Source organism: Puma concolor, chromosome B3 (genome assembly GCF_028749965.1).
Source record: "Puma concolor isolate L17-30 chromosome B3, mPumCon1.1.hap2, whole genome shotgun sequence".
Lineage (NCBI taxonomy): Eukaryota > Metazoa > Chordata > Mammalia > Carnivora > Felidae > Puma > Puma concolor.
In genome coordinates this window covers 74,352,011-74,369,379 of record NC_141672.1, presented here as the reverse complement: position 1 = coordinate 74,369,379, position 17,369 = coordinate 74,352,011, and the positions used below count along the sequence as shown (strand labels likewise).

The following is a 17,369-nucleotide window of genomic DNA, read 5'->3' as shown; positions in this document are numbered from 1 at the left end:
CAAAATTTATATCCAAGTTAGTTAGCATATAGTGCAACAATCATTTCAGGGGTAGATTCCTTGATGCCCCTTACCCATTGACTCATCCCCCCTCCCACAACCCCTCCAGTAACCCTCTGTTCTCCATATTTAAAAGTGTCTTACATGGGGCGCCTGGGTGGCGCAGTCGGTTAAGCGTCCGACTTCAGCCAGGTCACGATCTCACGGTCCGTGAGTTCGAGCCCCGCGTCAGGCTCTGGGCTGATGGCTCAGAGCCTGGAGCCTGTTTCCGATTCTGTGTCTCCCTCTCTCTCTGCCCCTCCCCCATTCATGCTCTGTCTCTCTCTCTGTCCCAAAAATAAATAAATGTTGAAAAAAAAATTAAAAAAAAAAAAAAGTGTCTTACGTTTTGTCCCTCTCCCTGGTTTTATATTATTTTTGCTTCCCTTCCCTATGTTCATCTGTTCTGTGTCTTAAAGCCCTCATATGAATGAAGTCATATGGTATTTGTCTGTCTTTGACTAATTTCGCTTCACATAATACCCTCTAGTTTCATCCATGTAGTTGTAAATGGCAAGATTTCATTCTTTGGATTACCAAGTAATACTCCATTGTATATATATATCACCTTTTCTTCATCCATTCATCCATCAATGGACATTTGGGCTCTTTCCATACTTTGGCTATTGTTGAGAGTGCTGCTATAAACATGGGGGTGCATGTGCCCCTTCGAAATAGCACACCTGTATCCCGTGGATAAATGCCTAGTAGTGCAATTGCTGGGTCGTAGGGTATGTCTCCCATTCATTCTTAAACTTTGGCCTTTATGTTTTCCTATTGTAGTGAATGACACTACTCCCTCCCCATTTTTCCTTAGTATCTCTTAAATACTCTTTCCACTCCCAATGCACTAGAATTTAAGCTCATTTCTTCCCAGATTGTTGAAAGTCTTTTCAATGTCCCCCGTCTCCACTCTGTCCTCTCCATTATGAGTTCATTCTCTGTGTTGTTGGATCAACTTTCCTAGAATGCAGGTTTGATTATATCACATCTCTGCCTAAAAGCCTTCTGTGGCTCCTGGGCCAGCTCAGAAAGGTTTCCTGGAGAGCCTTCATGGGGTTCAAGGTGGCCAGTGAGTGCATATGCATGAGTGAGCATATGTGATGTATTTGTGAGAAGTGTGTGTCCATGTGGCATGTGTTCATAGCTCATATTTAAGAATGCATGGCTTTAAATTCTTTATATTTCTTCCACATTTTTCTCAGGTCCTGGAAATGTATACAAATTGCCCACTATATAGTCTGTCCTTTCCTGGGCTCTGTAACAAATGAAGAGGAGAAGAGACACTTTTACTGGCCTCGTGTACTTGTGGTCCCAGTGAGGAAAGAGTCCCACCACTTCTTGGTTGTCTTTGTGCAGGAGTTTTGCATGCACAAAGGATCACATGTGGAGGCAGTAAGCAGAGTGCTTATAAACATGGACTGTTGGGTGCCTGGGTGCAGATCCTGGTTTGGCCACTTACTAGCTGTGTGATCTGGGAAAGGTACGTAACCCTCTGTGTTGAGTTTCCCTTGTGTCTCCGTTTCTTCAGTAGTAACATAGAAAAAATATCACTACCGGTGACAGTTCAAGTGAAGATTAGATAAAAGGACCTAATGTGAATGCTTAGTAAATAGTAATAGTAGTAATATTATTATTATTATTATTATTATTATTTCTAATTTTTATGATAAATATTCAGGACATTGAGACTCAGAAAGACTAAGTAACTTGCTAAGGGCCATCCATGTCGTAAGTGGCCAAATGGGACCTGTGTCTGGTCTGGTCCAGCTCTCCCACCTCACTAGCCCTTTGTTTGCTTCTGTACACACTCACATGTGCATCCAGACAGCTGGGAACACAGATGCCCACAGACGCAGATTTGCCAGTCTTATATCCTAGTCACCAAGGGAGGAGGAAAGGGGATGGTTGAAAGCCGAAGTAGGCATGAAATACTTCTTAGTGATTAGCAATCTTGAAACTGGGAAGGTTGAATCAAGTAGGCTTAAGAGAGGAAGTGAGTCTCATGACAGAATCTGCTTCTGAGAAGGTAGGGCCTGGTTTAGGAAAGAGAGGGCAGGAAGGGCATTTCAGGCATGCACTGTGACGTGAAGGAGGGGGAGAACAGACTTGGCCGGCTGGCAGATAGCAGTAGAGCCAGGTGCCTTTGGAGATAAGAGCAATGGAATGAATGACAGGCCTCTTGCTTTAAGGCAAAGGGAGCTGTCAGGAGTTATATTTGGTCTCCTGTGTGTGATAAGTGGGAACCACACAGGTGCCTGAGGGTTATGATCTGAATGATGTTTAAGGAAGAGATTTTACTGCCCTCTATGTAGAAAAAGGAATAAGCAATAATTGAATACCAACTGAACCCTTAGACATCTTATTTAATGTAATCACTACCTATATGAAGTTGGTATTAGTATCCATATTTTATAATGAGAAAAGAATGCATACAGTGGTTTCACAGAGGTTAAGAGGCTTGCCCAAGGTCATACAGCTGGGAGGAAACACAGCCAGAATTCAACCCAAAGCCTGGGTGGCTGCTCCCACCTATGTAGTGGGCATTACCAGAAGCTCAAATTTCAGCTTCTTGAGGCCTGGAAGCCTGGTTCTCTTCATGCTGACCACCTCTTCCCCTGCCGATTATTTCTCTGCAACCACTCCCCAATGCGCGCGCGCACACACACACACACACACACACACACACACACACACACATTTACAATGTCCCTAGAACCCTGAGCCAGTCATGGACCAGAGATGGTTTGGAGGGAGGAAGCAGACCATGAGCCCTGGGTCGGGGCCCCATTTAAATCTTGGCTAGGAGCTAGACTTAGTGCAGTGCTGGGCTAGACTAGACAACTTTCTGCTGTGTTGAAACGTTCAATGTCTGTGCCATCCAGTATGGTCACCACTAGCCCTATGTAGCTAGTGAGCCCTTGAAATGTGGCTAGTGCAACTGTGGAAACACATTTTTAATCTAATTCAATTTTAATTTATTTCCATTTAAACAGCCACATGGGGCTAGTGGCTAGTACTGGACAGAACAGTTCTCATGGGTGAGACAGACATGCCAGTATGTAAGCTAAAGTAGGATAGGGGCCCAGGGGCCCACAGAAGGGACATTGACTCAGATTGAGGTCAAGGGGAGTTTGTTCTAGATCTGGTGATATATAACGTTTTACAATTTCTTTTCTTAAACTCCTAATGTTTCTTTTTTCTTCTTGTAAAACTTGTCAATGAAGCACAACATATATACTAAAAGCGTACAGCTTTGATCTTCCTACTTTAAACTCTCCAGCCACAGGTACGGGGAAGGAGGTTATCATCTCCTAGAAATATAGGGAGTAGAGAGGACTGTGAGGAGGAGTGGGGGGGGGTCAATGAGTGGATATAGACTCGTTATAAGGAAGGACTTTCTAATAATTAAAGCTTTCCAAAAATGGAGTGAGTGAGTTGTGAGCTTACCATCATGGGAGATAATCAAGCATATGTTGTTCAACCACTTTTTGACAATGTGGTAGAGGGCATTCAAGGACCCGCCCCAAAGTTCTGAAAGGTTCTGACCCTTGGGATGGAGCAGGGATCAGATGATTCAAAACCCAAGAAGATCCTCTATACTGCCCATTCCCCCAGAGTCCTGGGTTTCCTTGGGCACTTGGTCTGAGCGATTGGATTTTTTTCTCTTTTCCCTCTTCCCCAGTTGCTTCTGCCAGGCTGGGAGAATTCCTCAATGGCCAGCAGTGCCACCATATGCCCATAGCACACTTCTGGGCTGGGGGAAAGGGGGGAACCAGCTAGCTGATGAGAAGGGAGAGCAGGCCCAAAAGACAGAATGGCCTCAAAGGGAAAGTCCCTATGATAGAGCCAGGGCACAGTGGATGCTGACTCATGCTGGTGTTTTATGGGGGAAGAGATGCGGGGAAAGCAATCAGGAAGTGGGGCTGAAAAGCTGGAAAAACTCCCTGAGCCAGAACTGGAGCCTTTCTTTCTTACAGGAGCCAGGCACTGCACAGGTTTGGTGAAGAGGACAGCATTGCCTTAAAATTGCTCAGAGTGAGATAGGGAAGCTGAAAGGACTCCACTTTAGAAAGGCTCCATTTCTGCTGTTTCTGTGCTAGACCCCACTTACTCATGCTCTATATTTCCCCTTGCATTTGAGTAAACCAAAGAAGCTGTGCTCCCTTTCCAAGAGGGAGGCTAGAAAGTTAATCATTCTTTGACTTTCATCCTAGACCCCTGCACACCTGATAACATCTGAGAAGAACCAGATCCTAAACATGTTCCAGGACATTAGCTTCAAACAAACTTCCACGGACACTGGCGTCAATACTTGCTACCTTCTGTGGTTTATGGAATAATGCCTGACACTTGCCTTTGATGGGCCCCTACCCTGGATGCCTGAAAGAACATGTCCCTTGGACCCCTTTCCAATATAAACCCCTAAGCCCAGGTGATGGAGAGACTCACTTCTTCTTTTCTGAGTCTCACAGATACCCCATCTGCTATACTCTATCACTTACACTGTTCAGTAAACTCTGCTCTTACCTCCTCCAGGCTCAACTTTGAATTCAATCCTATGTGAGGCCAAGGACCCTCTTAGCTGGTCCTGTGGAACTCCCTCTGGGTCCTGGGACCCGGCATGCCTATGTCAAGAGCATGGGTGGAGTTGGGAATATGGCCAAGAAGCTTGCAAGTGGCAACCATCACTGCACAACTCCAGGGGGTGCTTTGGGTGTAGGGCATAGGAAATGTGAGTAGTGCCAGGAGGCAGCAGCCCTGAGGTTCTATGCCCATGTGAGAAACAGAAGCCTTGACTGTGAGTGTCTGGACCAAGAAGGGGTGATTGGTAAATGAATACAGAGGGTGAACAAGTAGTCCCAGAAAGAAGGTGGTGGGCGGACCTTGGGGTAGATCCAACCCTTACTCCTTCCCTGTCCCATTCATTCATTCAACAGATAGCAACTGAGTGCCCTCTGTGCTGGACACAATGATAGGCATGGGGGCCGTGGCAGTGAGGCAAACATAGGCCCAGCCCCTACCCTCATGGAGTTAATGGCCCAGAGTAGGGCTGTCCAGTAAAACTTTCTGGATGATGGAAATGGTGTAGAGAGGCAGTCACGTAACTGTATAAACAAGTGTAAGGCTACAGTTATGCCCTTAAAGAGAGGGATGTAGTGCTGGGTATGTCCCATGGGTGGGGGAACCTGCCCTATCCAGGGAAGGGGGTAAGATTTCCCAGGGGAGTGAGCTTAGCGCTGGGGCTGTTGGTGTGGGGCAGGAGCCCTGGCTTGGGGCTGGCGGCACACTTCCTCTATGCTTCTCCAGCAGTGGGGCCTGTGGTGCCTGCATTCTAGCTCATTCTGTGGGGTGGAACAACCCCATTTCTACTCTCACTGTGAACTACCCCAGGAGGATAGTTGGACTGCATGTCCCCTCACCTAGCCTGGTGCCACAGTGGTTGCTCAACATTTACATAATCCAGCCAATCATGAAGCAATAATCACGGAGCCTCAGAACAACTTACCCCATAGCAGTGACCAAGACTGCCAAGGCCCTTGCTCTCATTGAGCTTATACTTGAATCTGGGAGACAAACCCTGTAGAGGCAAATACATACAAGAGATGATTTTAACCAGTCATAAGTGCCCCAAGGAGAATTAAACAAGGTATTGACCTAGAGTTGGTGGTGGTGATGGGAATCCTGGGAGAGAATGAATGACTGAATGAATGGTGAGCAGTGAAGGTCAGATCAAGCACACTGAACCCCACTGGGCTGGGGCAGGGATTAGGAGAGAAGCCAAGACTCTTAGATCCCAGGGTGGGGGAGCTTAGGGCAAGGTGGTAGGGAGGGGTGGTCAGGGATGGCTGCACTTCAGGCCTCATGGGCAGGTCTGAGTGACAGGGCAGGAAATGGACAGGGAGTGCTGTGGAACCTCAGAATTTCAAGCAAGGAAAGAGAATACGTGGAATTGCTGACAGGAGCAGTATTGTGTGCCAGTCCCCTTGTGCACTCAATCATGACTCAGGTTTGAGTTCAGTGGGGGGCGGGGGGGTGGGGTGCGGAGGGCAGGGAGGTCCCGGAGTAGAGGTTTCGGGAACTTGTCTTGGGTTGGCCAGCCTCCAAGGGGCCTGCCCCCGCAGAGGTCCCCCAGGACCCCCACAGCTGGCAGCCCTGAGCACAGGGCATGGAGGCTGAGGTGTGTGTTGTGAGAGGGATGAGGCCAAGTGCTGAGGAATACTAGAGAGCAGCAGTCTGGGGAGGGTCGGTCCTGGGCACATAGGCTGGCCCAGTCCACCTGACTCCAGGTAGGGAAGTGGGGCCCTCACCTGTGGCTCCCATCAGGCTTGTGAGCTCAGCCACACACTGGGTGGTGTGGACACTCCAGGCGCTGTTCTGTTCTGTCTGCAGGGTTCAAACATTCTGTGAATGTGTATGTGTGTGTGTGTGTGTGTGTGTGTGTGTGTGTGTGTGTGTGTGTAGGAGGTGTGAAGTGTCTAAGACCCAACCCCTGACCTGGGGGGCTGTCAGCCTTATCTAGGGGATTGTATGAGGACATCTATGGCTCTGACACTAGTCAAGAGGCAAGTGATTGTCATAGGTCCCCCAGAAAAGGGCAGGAGCAATGGAAGAGGGTAGAAGTTTCTAGGAGGTTGAGACGAGCCTCGTGAGAAAAAATTCTGGCAGGTAGAAATGGGGCTGGGGTTGGGGGGAGGAGACACCTCAGCGACCAGAACAGCTGGAGCAGAGGCATGGAAGGAAATATAGTCAAAATGAGAGAAGGGCAACTCTAAATTTGGCCAGGACACCTTTGGGTTGAGTGAACTTGGGAACGCTTTCACCATTCTGCCCAATCTCCAACCCTCTTTGCCAAAAAGAAAAGGTCCTCCAAAACCAAAATGAAACCAACTCCCAAAAAAATGAAGCAGCAGAGACAGGGGAATGTGGGGGAAAGACCTCACACTCTAGAGTCATACGTTGAAGCCAGACTCTTTTCCTATAAAGACTTGCAACCCAAGGTGCCTGGGTGGCTCAGTCGGCTATCTCTTTCTCTCTCTCTCTCTCTCTAAAAAAAATTTTTTAATGTTTATGTTTGAGACAGAGAGAGACAAAGCATGAATGGGGGAGGGTCATGGAGAGATGGAGACACAGAATCCAAAGCAGGCTCCAGGCTCTCTCTCTTATAAAGAAAGTTTATTTATTTGCAAGAGATAGCATGAGCGGAGGAGGGGCAGAGAGAGAGAGAGGGAGAGAGAGAATTCCAAGCAGGCTCCACACTGTCAGCATGGAGCCTGATGTGGGGCTTGAACTCACGAACTGTGAGATCATGACCTGAGTTGAAATCAAGAGTTGGACGCCTAACCAGCTGAGCCACCCAGGGGCCCCAAAGTGTCTGACTCTTGGCTTCGGCTCAGGTCATGGGTTTGAGCCCCGTGTTAAACTCCACCCTGACAGCGAGGACCCTGCTTGGGATTCTCTCTCTCCCTCTCTCTCTGCCCCTCTCCTGCCTTCTCTCTCTCTTGAAATAAATAATCTTAAAAAAAAAAAAAAACAAACCTTGTAATCTGGACAAGTACCTCAACTTTTCTGAGCCTCAGTTTCTAAAGCTGTAAGAGAATACTTACCTCATATGGCAGATGTGGAAAGATTAAGTAAGACTTAGGCAGAGCAGTTAGTTAGCTGGTGCTCAACAAACATGAATTCTCTCAGCCCCAACAATAACACAAGTCTCTGGCTGTCTCAGCTGTGTTAAAGGGACAGTGAAGGTCCAGAGCTGAGTCACCTTTGCTCCCTCCTACACGAGCCCCTCTGGGGATGCCGGGCACTGTTTGTTTATGGAGTTCTGGCTTTGCTTGTTTTTTCTGGAACCACCTCTTCAAGAAGGGGGGAGCCAAGATCTGCTCACTGGAGTACAGGTGCATACGTGTCTGTAGTTGCTAACAGAAACTGCACCAAGCTGACCCTACTTCCTCCCTCTGCCTCTTACACAACATTTCTCACAGGCTCCTCCATGTCAAAGGGCCTAAAAAGGGGCCCTTTTCTTGCCTAGATTCTCCCATTATCAAGGTAAGCACAAGCAGCTTCCAGTTCCTCTGCTCTTCTGGCACACAAGTCGAGGCAGACTCTGGACCCCTTGACCTTACTCCAAGCAAGCTGGCCTACTTCTAAGCACCCTGGGGCACCTTGGTACAAGGCCAGTGGGACTCACCCAGAGAAGGGCCAGCCTGTTCCTGTCCTTAGGCCCTGCTCAGGGCAGATTCTGTCTCTGCAGCTCAACATGAGCTTAACATGGGCCAGGTCAGCCTGGTCAAACAGTAAGCCCCAAGGCTCTGTGAAGGTCCCTGGGCAGGGGCACCCGGGATTGCGTGTGGCGTGGGCGGCTGGCTGAGGCATACGTCAGGAAGGGATCAGGGCTGAGATGAGCAACGGTGCCCCTGGATACCTGGTGGCAGGAACTGAGACAGAGATGAGGTTTTGCAGGGAAAGGCAGGGATGACAATGTTGTAATACTCCCCGGAAGGTGAAACCTGAAAGGAATTGGAGTTGGGTGTGGCCTCGCGGGGGCAGCCGGCTATGCTGACCCCTCCTGCTTCTTTGAGTCCCCACTCTGGGGCTCCCCGTGGTTGTCTGATTGTCTCCTGATGATAACCAAAAGCACTTTGAGAGCCAGACCTGTGTGTTACAGGCCTGCCTGTACCCATCTGCCCTTCCCTGCCCAGGGCAGGGCACGGAGGAGGCTGCAACCGACACCAGCTGCCTGGGAGATGGAAGGGTAGGGAGAAGACTCAGCACAGGGCCCAGGGAGAGGGCCGGGGAGGATGGGCCGGAGGGGCAGCAGGAGCAGTGGAAGGATGGGGTGGGGGGCTGAGAGGGCATAGGCAGAGGGACCCAGGAGAGGGGCTTTGTGGAGGGGTAGACCAGCCAAGGGGACAAGGACCAGGAACCAGATGGGATGGGGGGCAGGCTGCAATTAAGCAATTTCTGAGCTCACTGTGGGGGCTCTGCCCAGGGATGGGGGGGCCAGGGAGCTGAACGGCCTCAGGAAATGTCTCAGAGAGAGTGTCAAGGCCTCTGGTTAGGACAGGGTGGGTAGGAACCAGGATGAGGAAGGAAAAAGGGCAGGCCTGGGCCCAACCACCTCATCTTGATTTGTTCACTGAGCTTGGGCTCCTGTGGGGCCCTCATGTGGGCTTTTCTTTCACCTTGCCTGGATCCCCACCCCACTCTCACGTCACCCAAAGGGGCCTTTAAGGGTTGATGGGAACTCTTCCTCAGTGACTTGTCCTGAAAGCTGGAATCCACCCCTTGGTCCAGCCCTTGCTGGAGGAAGTCTCTGGCCAATTTCACTTCCTTCCAGTTCTCTAGTTGCTTCTTCCTGTATTTTCCGGGTACTCTGTGTAAACCTGGCTATAGCACTGTTCTCACAGACTTAAATAGTCTTCCCTGGTGCCTGGCATGGTGCTGGGAAGAGGATGGGCATTAAATAAACTGTTTTTTGAATGAACATTGATCCCCCCTCAATGTTCTGAGCCTCTCTACTATTGAGTTTCTTAGATCTTGTTTCTCTTCTACCTCCAATCAAAACTCACTGTCCACGTTTCATTCCCTCAGAGCTCTGTACTCTTGCTTATGTTTCCAAGCTTGTTGGAGATAAGCAGGGTGGTGTTCTGGAGAGAACACTGTACCCTCTGTTTTCTGGGGATACCAGGACTGAGGTCTAACTCCACACAGTGTGGACCCTTGGGGCCTCAGTTCACTCACTTCCTCCCATCAGTGGAAGGTCTAGATGACTTCTAAGGTCTTCCAGGGCTGAAGTGGAAGTCCTTTGTGGGCCAGGACCTGGTTTGTCTTATGCTCTGTGCCCCCAGAGCCAAGAATGGTGACTAGTGCAGAGCACGCTCTTAAATATTTGTTATGAGAAGGAACTGACAACTTCGATGGCTACCTAGTGCCTGGCGTTTTATACATGTTATTTCATTTCATTCCCAGAGTGATGGAGTTAAAATTTGTATATACATTTGCATGACTCTGAAGCCCATACTCTTCCCATAATACTTTGCGGCCTTTAGGAGACGATGCCATTGCACAAGGATTTGTTCTAATGATGGCTGTGAAAGGCTGCAGGAAATCTGGAGACCCTTATTCTTATCATAGCATATAGGCAATGCCTCTGCCCCTCGCAGACCTTAGGAGATAATAGGAACTTAGGGTGGTAAGTGGAAGAGGGTGAGAGGGTGGTGAGGCTATCTGATCACTGTCATCTAAATGGGGTGCTTGCGGGGTGTCTGGATGGCTGTCAGTTGAGCAACCGACTTCGGCACGGGTTGTGATCTCGTAGTTGGGGGGTTCAAGCCCCACATCAGGCTCACTGCTGTCAGCGTGGAGCCTGCTTTGGAGCCTCTGCCCGCCCCCACCCCCTGCATCTCCCCCACTCACACTTTCTCTCAAAAATAAATAAGCATTGAAAAAAATAATAGATGGGTGTTTGGTTAGTTCCAGTCACCTGCTAAGCCAGCTCTCTCTAAAAAAGAAAACAAAACAAAACAAAACAAAACAAAACAAAACAAAAAGCCCTAATTAGTAGCTTTTGTTGGTTTCTACGGCATATACACTCTCACTGTGGCTAAATTCAAGCAACAAATATGAAGTCACCACTGACTGCAGAGCTGGAAGAGAAGCACATAGTCAGCTCTTTTGCAAGCCAGTGAGCTGCCCTTCGCACACAACTGGAACAGTAAGCAGCGCTGTCCCCAGAAAGCTACAGGAAGGTCATGGCTTCTGCACATGCTATGGGCAGCTTTGGGAAATGTCAGCTCTCACTTTGCCTTTTTCAAAGATTAGAAAGACTAGACTGACAGCAGCTGTCCCATTACGTGGATGGCCCTCTAGGCTGCTGCCAGGAAGGCTCCCTCAGAACGGTCCTGGGCTCCCCTTTGGAACACACCCCCTGTTGCCTTGCCTCAGGCTGGGACAGCCCCTGGAGCAGGCAAGGCTATTCCTTGCAGTCAATTCTTCAGGGAGCACTTCAGGTGGAACCATCCTGCAAGGAAGGATGGGTGTGTCGGTGCCATCGGCCTCTGCCTCTCACTTGGATTCGGCCAGTACTTTCCTCCCAAATTCCAGGAAATCATAAATACCAAGGAATCTGCCCTTGCTGTGCCAAAAGCAGGCCCAGCTGGAAGGCAGCAGGCATCCCTAAAGAGATGGTGGAATGAGGGGGTGGAAAAGTACTGAGAGATAGGGGTGTGCCAGCTTCTGGTTGGGGAGGGACCCTGCTCCCCAGCTGAGGTGTGGAAATGGGCCTCGCAGCTGAAGAGCAGGTGCCCTTGAGCTGGGCGGCTCTAGAGGGAAGAGTAGTAGGAACAGATGTGGAGGAAAGGGGCCTTGTCCTAGCAAGCTCCTTGAGGACCTAAACAGCTTGCAGGTATGTCTTGGAGTCTTTCTCTCAAGTACTTAACACTGGCTAAGCACAGACAGAACCAGCAGTCAAAAATTTGTTGAAAGAGAAATGAGACTTTTATTAGCCTGCAGGATGTTTTTCAATACTAAGGCAAAAAGTAAAATGTAGGGGCAAGTAAAATTAAGGCATAAAGAAGTATCTAAGGGCCCCGAGGGCTCACCCAGGACATACAGTGGAGGTCTTCTCTTCATATCAAGGGTATGAGGTAAGCAGTAGAGGCTGACTTGTTTCACGGAGTCAGGCCCTACCATATAGCCCAAGGGAGAACAGTTGTGAGGTCAGGCCAGGAGGGTTAGAATTTGCTAGTGTAGAGGGTCATAATCCACTTGGGCATACGGAGGAAGCCAGGCAAGTAGGAGGCCAGCCAGCCCATGGTGGAGACATGAGAGAGAACTGAGCTCAAAGACAAATAGTCTCGGACGGGGCGGCCTGTGGACCACAGGAAGAAGAGAAGGGTTACACTGTCATTCCCACTCCTCAGACACCTCCGCCTAGGCTAAAGAGCCTGAGTGGGATGTGAGGGAGGAATGGGGAGAAAGTGTGGGAGAAGGTGAAGTGAGCAGGGAACGGAGGAAGGGAGGTCCAGGCTGGCTGCTGGGCCAGAGCTCTTACCATCCACATCCCGAAGGCCATAGCGTCGAGCAAGGTCACAAGATGGCAGCACCTTCCCACTCAGGCTCAGGATATTGGGGTCTGTGGGCACAAATACAGCTGAGAAGGCATGGCAGTGATGCAGTGTGACAAGGTTTGGGCCCAGTGGGACAGGGCACCACTGAAACAGGCTTCGGTGCCCAGAATTCTTTCTTTCTATTCCTAGGCCTCTGACTCCTGGCTATACTTCCTGCGGCTCCCAAACCTCAAAGTGGGCCCACATAGGGTCTCCAGAAGCCGGAGAAAAGAAGGGCATATTCCTCAACCATCTCCTGAGCCAGGACCCAGAACTGGCTACCACCACCCTGCAGATTCTCCATGCCCTTTCTTGTTACCACCTGCCCCCAACCGCTTTACCTGTTGCCAAAGCCACCACACATTTGCCACTCATTTCTGTGGTCTCTGCAGAGCTGAAATCAGATCTGAACTGAAACACAGGGGCAGAGAAGTGAAGGGTTAATTTCCAAGAGAACTGCCCAAATTTCTTTCCCACTTTTAGCTTCTATTCCAAGAGAGACAGGCCCTCATCACTGCACCTGCAGGACCCAGAATCTTAGAAGATGCTTGAGCCACTCTTCCCTACCTCCAGGTACATCCTGTACCCTGGCACCAGGACCCACTGCCTTTCCTAAGTGGAAAGATCTTGGGATGTCAACTATGTCTGGACCTTCTAGGTTAGTTCAGGGCAGGGGTCAACAGCATGGGCTTCGGGGAAGGAAGCTTTTCCATTTATGGCATACATGACCTTGAGCAAGTTTCTAACCTTTCCAGGTTTCAGAATTGCCATCTGCAAAATGGAGATAATATCTCCTTTGCTGGATGAAAGGACATAATGTATGTATGCTGCTTGGCCCTGCTCCTGCCACAGTAGGCACCTGGGTATTTCCTCTTTGTTACTGTCTTGTCATTGAGGATGGAGAAGCTGATTCCTTTGCGTTCCCTGCCTCCCTCGCCCTCCCCCTGCCAACCTGCTTCAACAGGGGATCATCAGCGTTGTTGTTTTTCATCACAACCTCCTTCAGTAGTTCTGTCTGCACCAACCCTGGCCACAGAGACACATAGCTGACCCCGTGGCACCGCAGCTCCTGGGCACAGTCAGCAGCCAGCCTGTCGCACTGTAGAAGGACAGAAGGCAGGGGAGAGCCAGGGCGCCCAGCCACATCACCTTCCTCCCCTGCCTTCCTTGCTTCTGCTGAGGATGCCCCAGCCCTTCTCAGGAGCCCTGTCTCAGCTGTCCACCTTCCCCAGTGTGCTGCCTACCCTGGCCACCCAAGGGGAGCCCAGGCAAAGGAACTGTTTATGAAGGCGCAGAGGGAGAGGTGGGAGCCAGTGGGCCTTACTACTCCGATCATTGGGGATCGGATCTCCTGAGCTATGGGTACCATCACTGTCTAATGCCTCCCTAACCCCTGTGCTCCTGGGTCCTCACCGCAGCTTTGCCAACACCATAGGGGACATTGAAGAGATACTGCAGCCCCCCAATGGAGGAGATGACCACGATGAGTCCCCGGCCAGCTGGTACCATGAGCCGTGCTCCATACACTGAGCACAAGTAGTGACCTCTAGAAGGTGAGGCAAGGAAGGAGAAGGAATACATGACGTTCACTGCTGGCCTGGCTGCTGTAGCCCTGGCAGCTTCCTCTGCCCTCTAGGGCTAGAGGCCACTTCCTGAGAGCAACAGTGGTAAAAGGAACCACCAATGGATGCGTGTAAAGGAAAAACTCAGTTTTCCATTCTCCTATGTAGGGAAAACCCAGCACACATATATTCGATAACCAGAAAAACATTTCATTTGCATGGGAAACAGGATCCTCCGAGTGAAAACAGGTAGAGAGAATTATAGTTTCAAAAGGAAAGCCCAATCTAAGGTAATGCAAAGGAAAGGCACAGTAAATGTGTACGTGAGTGGAGGAGGAGGTGAGGACATGTTGGTGGGCTTCCCAGAGGCTCACAAAATGGCCTTTATCTTGGAAAATTCATCATGGCTCAGGGACCAAGGCCTGGGCCTCTGCCCAGGCTCAAAACTCTGACCCGCAAGAGATGAGGGAGTGGAAGGCCTCTCTTTGGAAGGCTAAGCATGTGGGCCATAATTGCCAATTATCAGCATTTTAGGTTTTCTTTTCTTGCCTCTTGGCTGACCATCCCTCTCTGTCCTCATAATCTTTCTTCTGCCTTGGAAATCACAACTGGATTCTAATCCTGCTTCCTTGGTATTTCCACAAGAAGCTGTGGGTGTTCTTAAAATGCTTTAGGCACAGATTTTCAGATAATCTCTTAGTTACTCCCACAGGTGGCTGATCACACCCCCATGGAATGCAGTTTCTGAGAGGGCACTACCGTTCCAACAATAAAAAAGAGACACAAGTGGTGTGTCATGCTAGGTGAACTCTTCGTGCTGTGTTTCATCTCACTCCCATGCAGATGTATGTGTAACTCTGATGTTGGAGTGCCCTTGCCTGTGGATCTGGAGTGAGGATGTGGAGGCTAACATGGCTGGCACTCACACTCACTGACCTTCTCTTGATCTAAGACAAAAGAATTTTTTTTTGTTAATATCAACTACAGGTGGTGTGCATTATTCAAAGAGGGAGGCTTCCTTCTGATCACGCACTTGGATGTGCAGAGTGAGGCCGGAGAGAGGCCAAGAGCAAGTGCAGTTGTGTCAGTTCTGACAGAAACAAGGTAAAAGTCAATGTTCCCAGGTACAGATCCACCTGGATGGAAATTTTCCAGAGGTGTGAGACAAACGGGACAAAAAGGAGAAGAAAGAGATGGGGAGGTCAGAGAACAAGCATATGAGGAACGGTCCAGGCCCTCAGCTGAGTGAATGAGGGGAACCCAGACCCTGGGACAAAGGGAACACTTACCTGAGTCCAACATTGTTGATATCATCCCAGATGGAGGCAGGGCTTTCCCAGAATGCCTTCTTAGTGTTCTTTATAATTGCCTGGAAGGCAAAGGGAGTGTTGTAAATTGGATGATCTAAAGGCAGGCAGGTATGAGGGGCTGGATAATGAAAGGGACATGAGTGGGGATAAGGACTCAGGACTCAGGGGTCAGAGGGGGAGGTTAGGGATGTGGAGCTGGAATCAAAGTGTAAAGGGTACCAGGACCCCAGCGTAGGCGTTGTTGACCAGCACATCCAGACGCCCCTGCTGTTCCCGATCCACTTGCTCAAACAGGCTTTGCACTTCACTCTCCTGGCTTGAATCACATACCACAGGCACACACTGGCCCCCTCGAGACTGTGCCTGGAGAGACAGAGGGGATATGAGCTTATAGTTGCACATGAGTGTGAGACATAAGGCAACCCTCTTCAAGTCCCAGCTTGGGAGGAGCTGAGAAGGGGAGGGGGCACTGAGAAGGCAAAAGTAGGAATCAAAGCCAGCAGCTGAGGGAATATGGTGAGCCATACCGCCCTCTGGTGTCTATTTGAGGAGTTTCAGGAATGCTAGGTCCTTTCTCTATAGAGGGAAACAGATTGGGATCTCAAGCTTAAAATCTACATTTACAGAGGCCTACCAGGTGCAAGTAGTTGTATACTCTTAGTGGAAGGCAAGGGACAAATAGGGAAGGGGGGATGCTCCTGGGAAAGGAATATCTCTCTTCTTCCTCATCCTTGGTCATTTCCAACGTTCACACCATAAGCTCCCACTCTTCACCGCTCACGTGTAACCTCGCCTCTGTCCTGGCCCTCTTACCCTCACATCACCAATGCTCCTGCCTAGTTACTGAAAAATCAAAAACTCTCAGGCATGAACTATTTCTACTTTCCGTTCTACCTCACCCTTCACAAATGAGTCCCCATCCTCTAACTTCAAAGGAAGAAGAAATACCTTATTCAGGACCAATCCTCCTATTCTCCAGATCCATGCTCTAGTTCCCACCCTCTTACCTTCTTGCCTCCTAACTGCTCCCCCGTGCTCCCAGAGCATTCTGTGTCTGCCTCTGATTTCCTGCTGGGTCCTATCTTTCCAAAGCAGAAGTGACATCTTATTTATCTTGGTAACCCCAGTGCTTCACCCAGTGCCTAGCAAACCAAATATATTTTTTCAAACTGAAATCCAGTAAAAAAAAAAAAAAAAAAAAAAAAAAAAAGTCAACTGAAAGTGTACAGCTCAATAAAGTCTTCCCTAAAATAAAGGAAAGCACAGGTCCACAACCCTTCAGCTGCAATTCCAAAATCCCTGAAGGTTTCAAAGAGAAGGTTTTTTTTTTCCATAAAACTCACTTATTGGCAAAATTTGACCTGATCTGAAGTCATTTATGGGCTTCATTTATTCCAGTCTGAATAAATATTCACATTTCGTGGAGGAATATAATGGTTTCAGGTAAGGGATTAGTGGAAGGAGTGGTTAATGGGAAGGGCTACCTCAGGTGGTGTGTGTCCCACTTGTTCCAGAGGAAGCACCCACCTCCTCAGCAGTGGCCCGCAGCGTGTCCATATGGCGGCCAGTGATGTAAACTGTGGCACCTGCCTGGCAGAGTTGCAAGGCGATGCCGCGGCCAATACCTCTGGAAGCACCGGTCACCACGCACACTTGGCCCTTCATGGGAGCTGCCATGACTCACATGCAAAGCGGGTAAAATCTGTGGAAGCAAAGACTTGCTCTGAGGGAAGCCTGCATCTTGTGCATGTGTGGAAGGGGGACCCGGATAGCGGGAGGGAGGAGGAGCCAAGGTTGGGATCCTCTGAGAAGAGAGAAGTTTCAGAGCAGGACAACGGTGCAAACCCCAGGGCAAGGCTGTTCGTCCTTTTTGGCAGGCCAAGAAGTAAATAAGGGGGCTCGGTAGGACTGTCCAGGGCTACCCACCTATAAGGACTCTCTGAAAGGGGTTGACCGGGTGGGGGGCGCTCAGCGCGGCAGCCCCTCAACGGCGGGTCCACGCAGCGTCCTGGGCTATCCAGAGCTCTGGCCTCTGGCGTGGCCCAGTCGGGCTGAGCCCGGAGGGGCGGCTTCCGGGTCGGGGGTGAGAGCGGGGACCGGGCACGCAGGAGGGAGCTCGCGCCCTTTACCTGCCCTCCTGCAGTCCCGGCGCCGTCTAGCCGGCGAAGTCCTTGGACTCTAGGACTTCGATTCTGGCTGCGGGGGCGGGACCGGGTGACTGCAACTGGATCAGAGTGTGAGGCTGGGGTGCCAGCCCGCGTTCCCGTTCGGGATCAGCGGAGGGCTTGGAGGAGAGGGTCAGAGAGCACGGGAGGCGGTGCTGGGGCCAGGACTGGCGACTGGAGGCG

The 17,369-nt window shown here is 50.0% G+C and overlaps 1 protein-coding gene across 2 annotated transcripts; it reads right to left on the bottom strand.

Moving 5' to 3' along the window:
- Nucleotides 1-11,515: 11,515 nt before the first annotated feature.
- Nucleotides 11,516-17,363, bottom strand: DHRS1 (dehydrogenase/reductase 1). Of its 2 annotated transcripts, none has more exons than XM_086710056.1 (9): nucleotides 16,948-17,363; nucleotides 16,549-16,723; nucleotides 15,241-15,384; nucleotides 15,001-15,080; nucleotides 13,563-13,695; nucleotides 13,102-13,248; nucleotides 12,491-12,560; nucleotides 12,095-12,175; nucleotides 11,516-11,911 (listed from the first exon to the last, which is right to left on the bottom strand). In XM_086710056.1, exons 2-9 carry the CDS (start codon nucleotides 16,696-16,698, stop codon nucleotides 11,775-11,777), a joined length of 942 nt encoding a protein of 313 aa, XP_086566182.1. In that variant the 5' UTR covers nucleotides 16,699-16,723; nucleotides 16,948-17,363; the 3' UTR covers nucleotides 11,516-11,774. The 2 variants fall into 2 exon arrangements, with proteins under 2 accessions (XP_086566182.1, XP_025775332.1); XM_025919547.2 differs by having other exon boundaries at nucleotides 17,151-17,363.
- Nucleotides 17,364-17,369: the final 6 nt, after the last annotated feature.

Excerpts from the sequence above, each read along its gene's own strand:
- DHRS1 (XM_086710056.1), bottom strand. The coding sequence starts at position 16,698 with ATGGCAGCTCCCATGAAGGGCCAAGTGTGCGTGGTGACCGGTGCTTCC. Across the intron at positions 13,696-15,000 it reads ATCAACAATGTTGGACTCAG|AGGTCACTACTTGTGCTCAG; the intron begins GTAAGTGTTCCC and ends CTCACCTTCTAG. Across the intron at positions 12,176-12,490 it reads TGTGGTGGCTTTGGCAACAG|ACCCCAATATCCTGAGCCTG; the intron begins GTAAAGCGGTTG and ends TTGTGCCCACAG.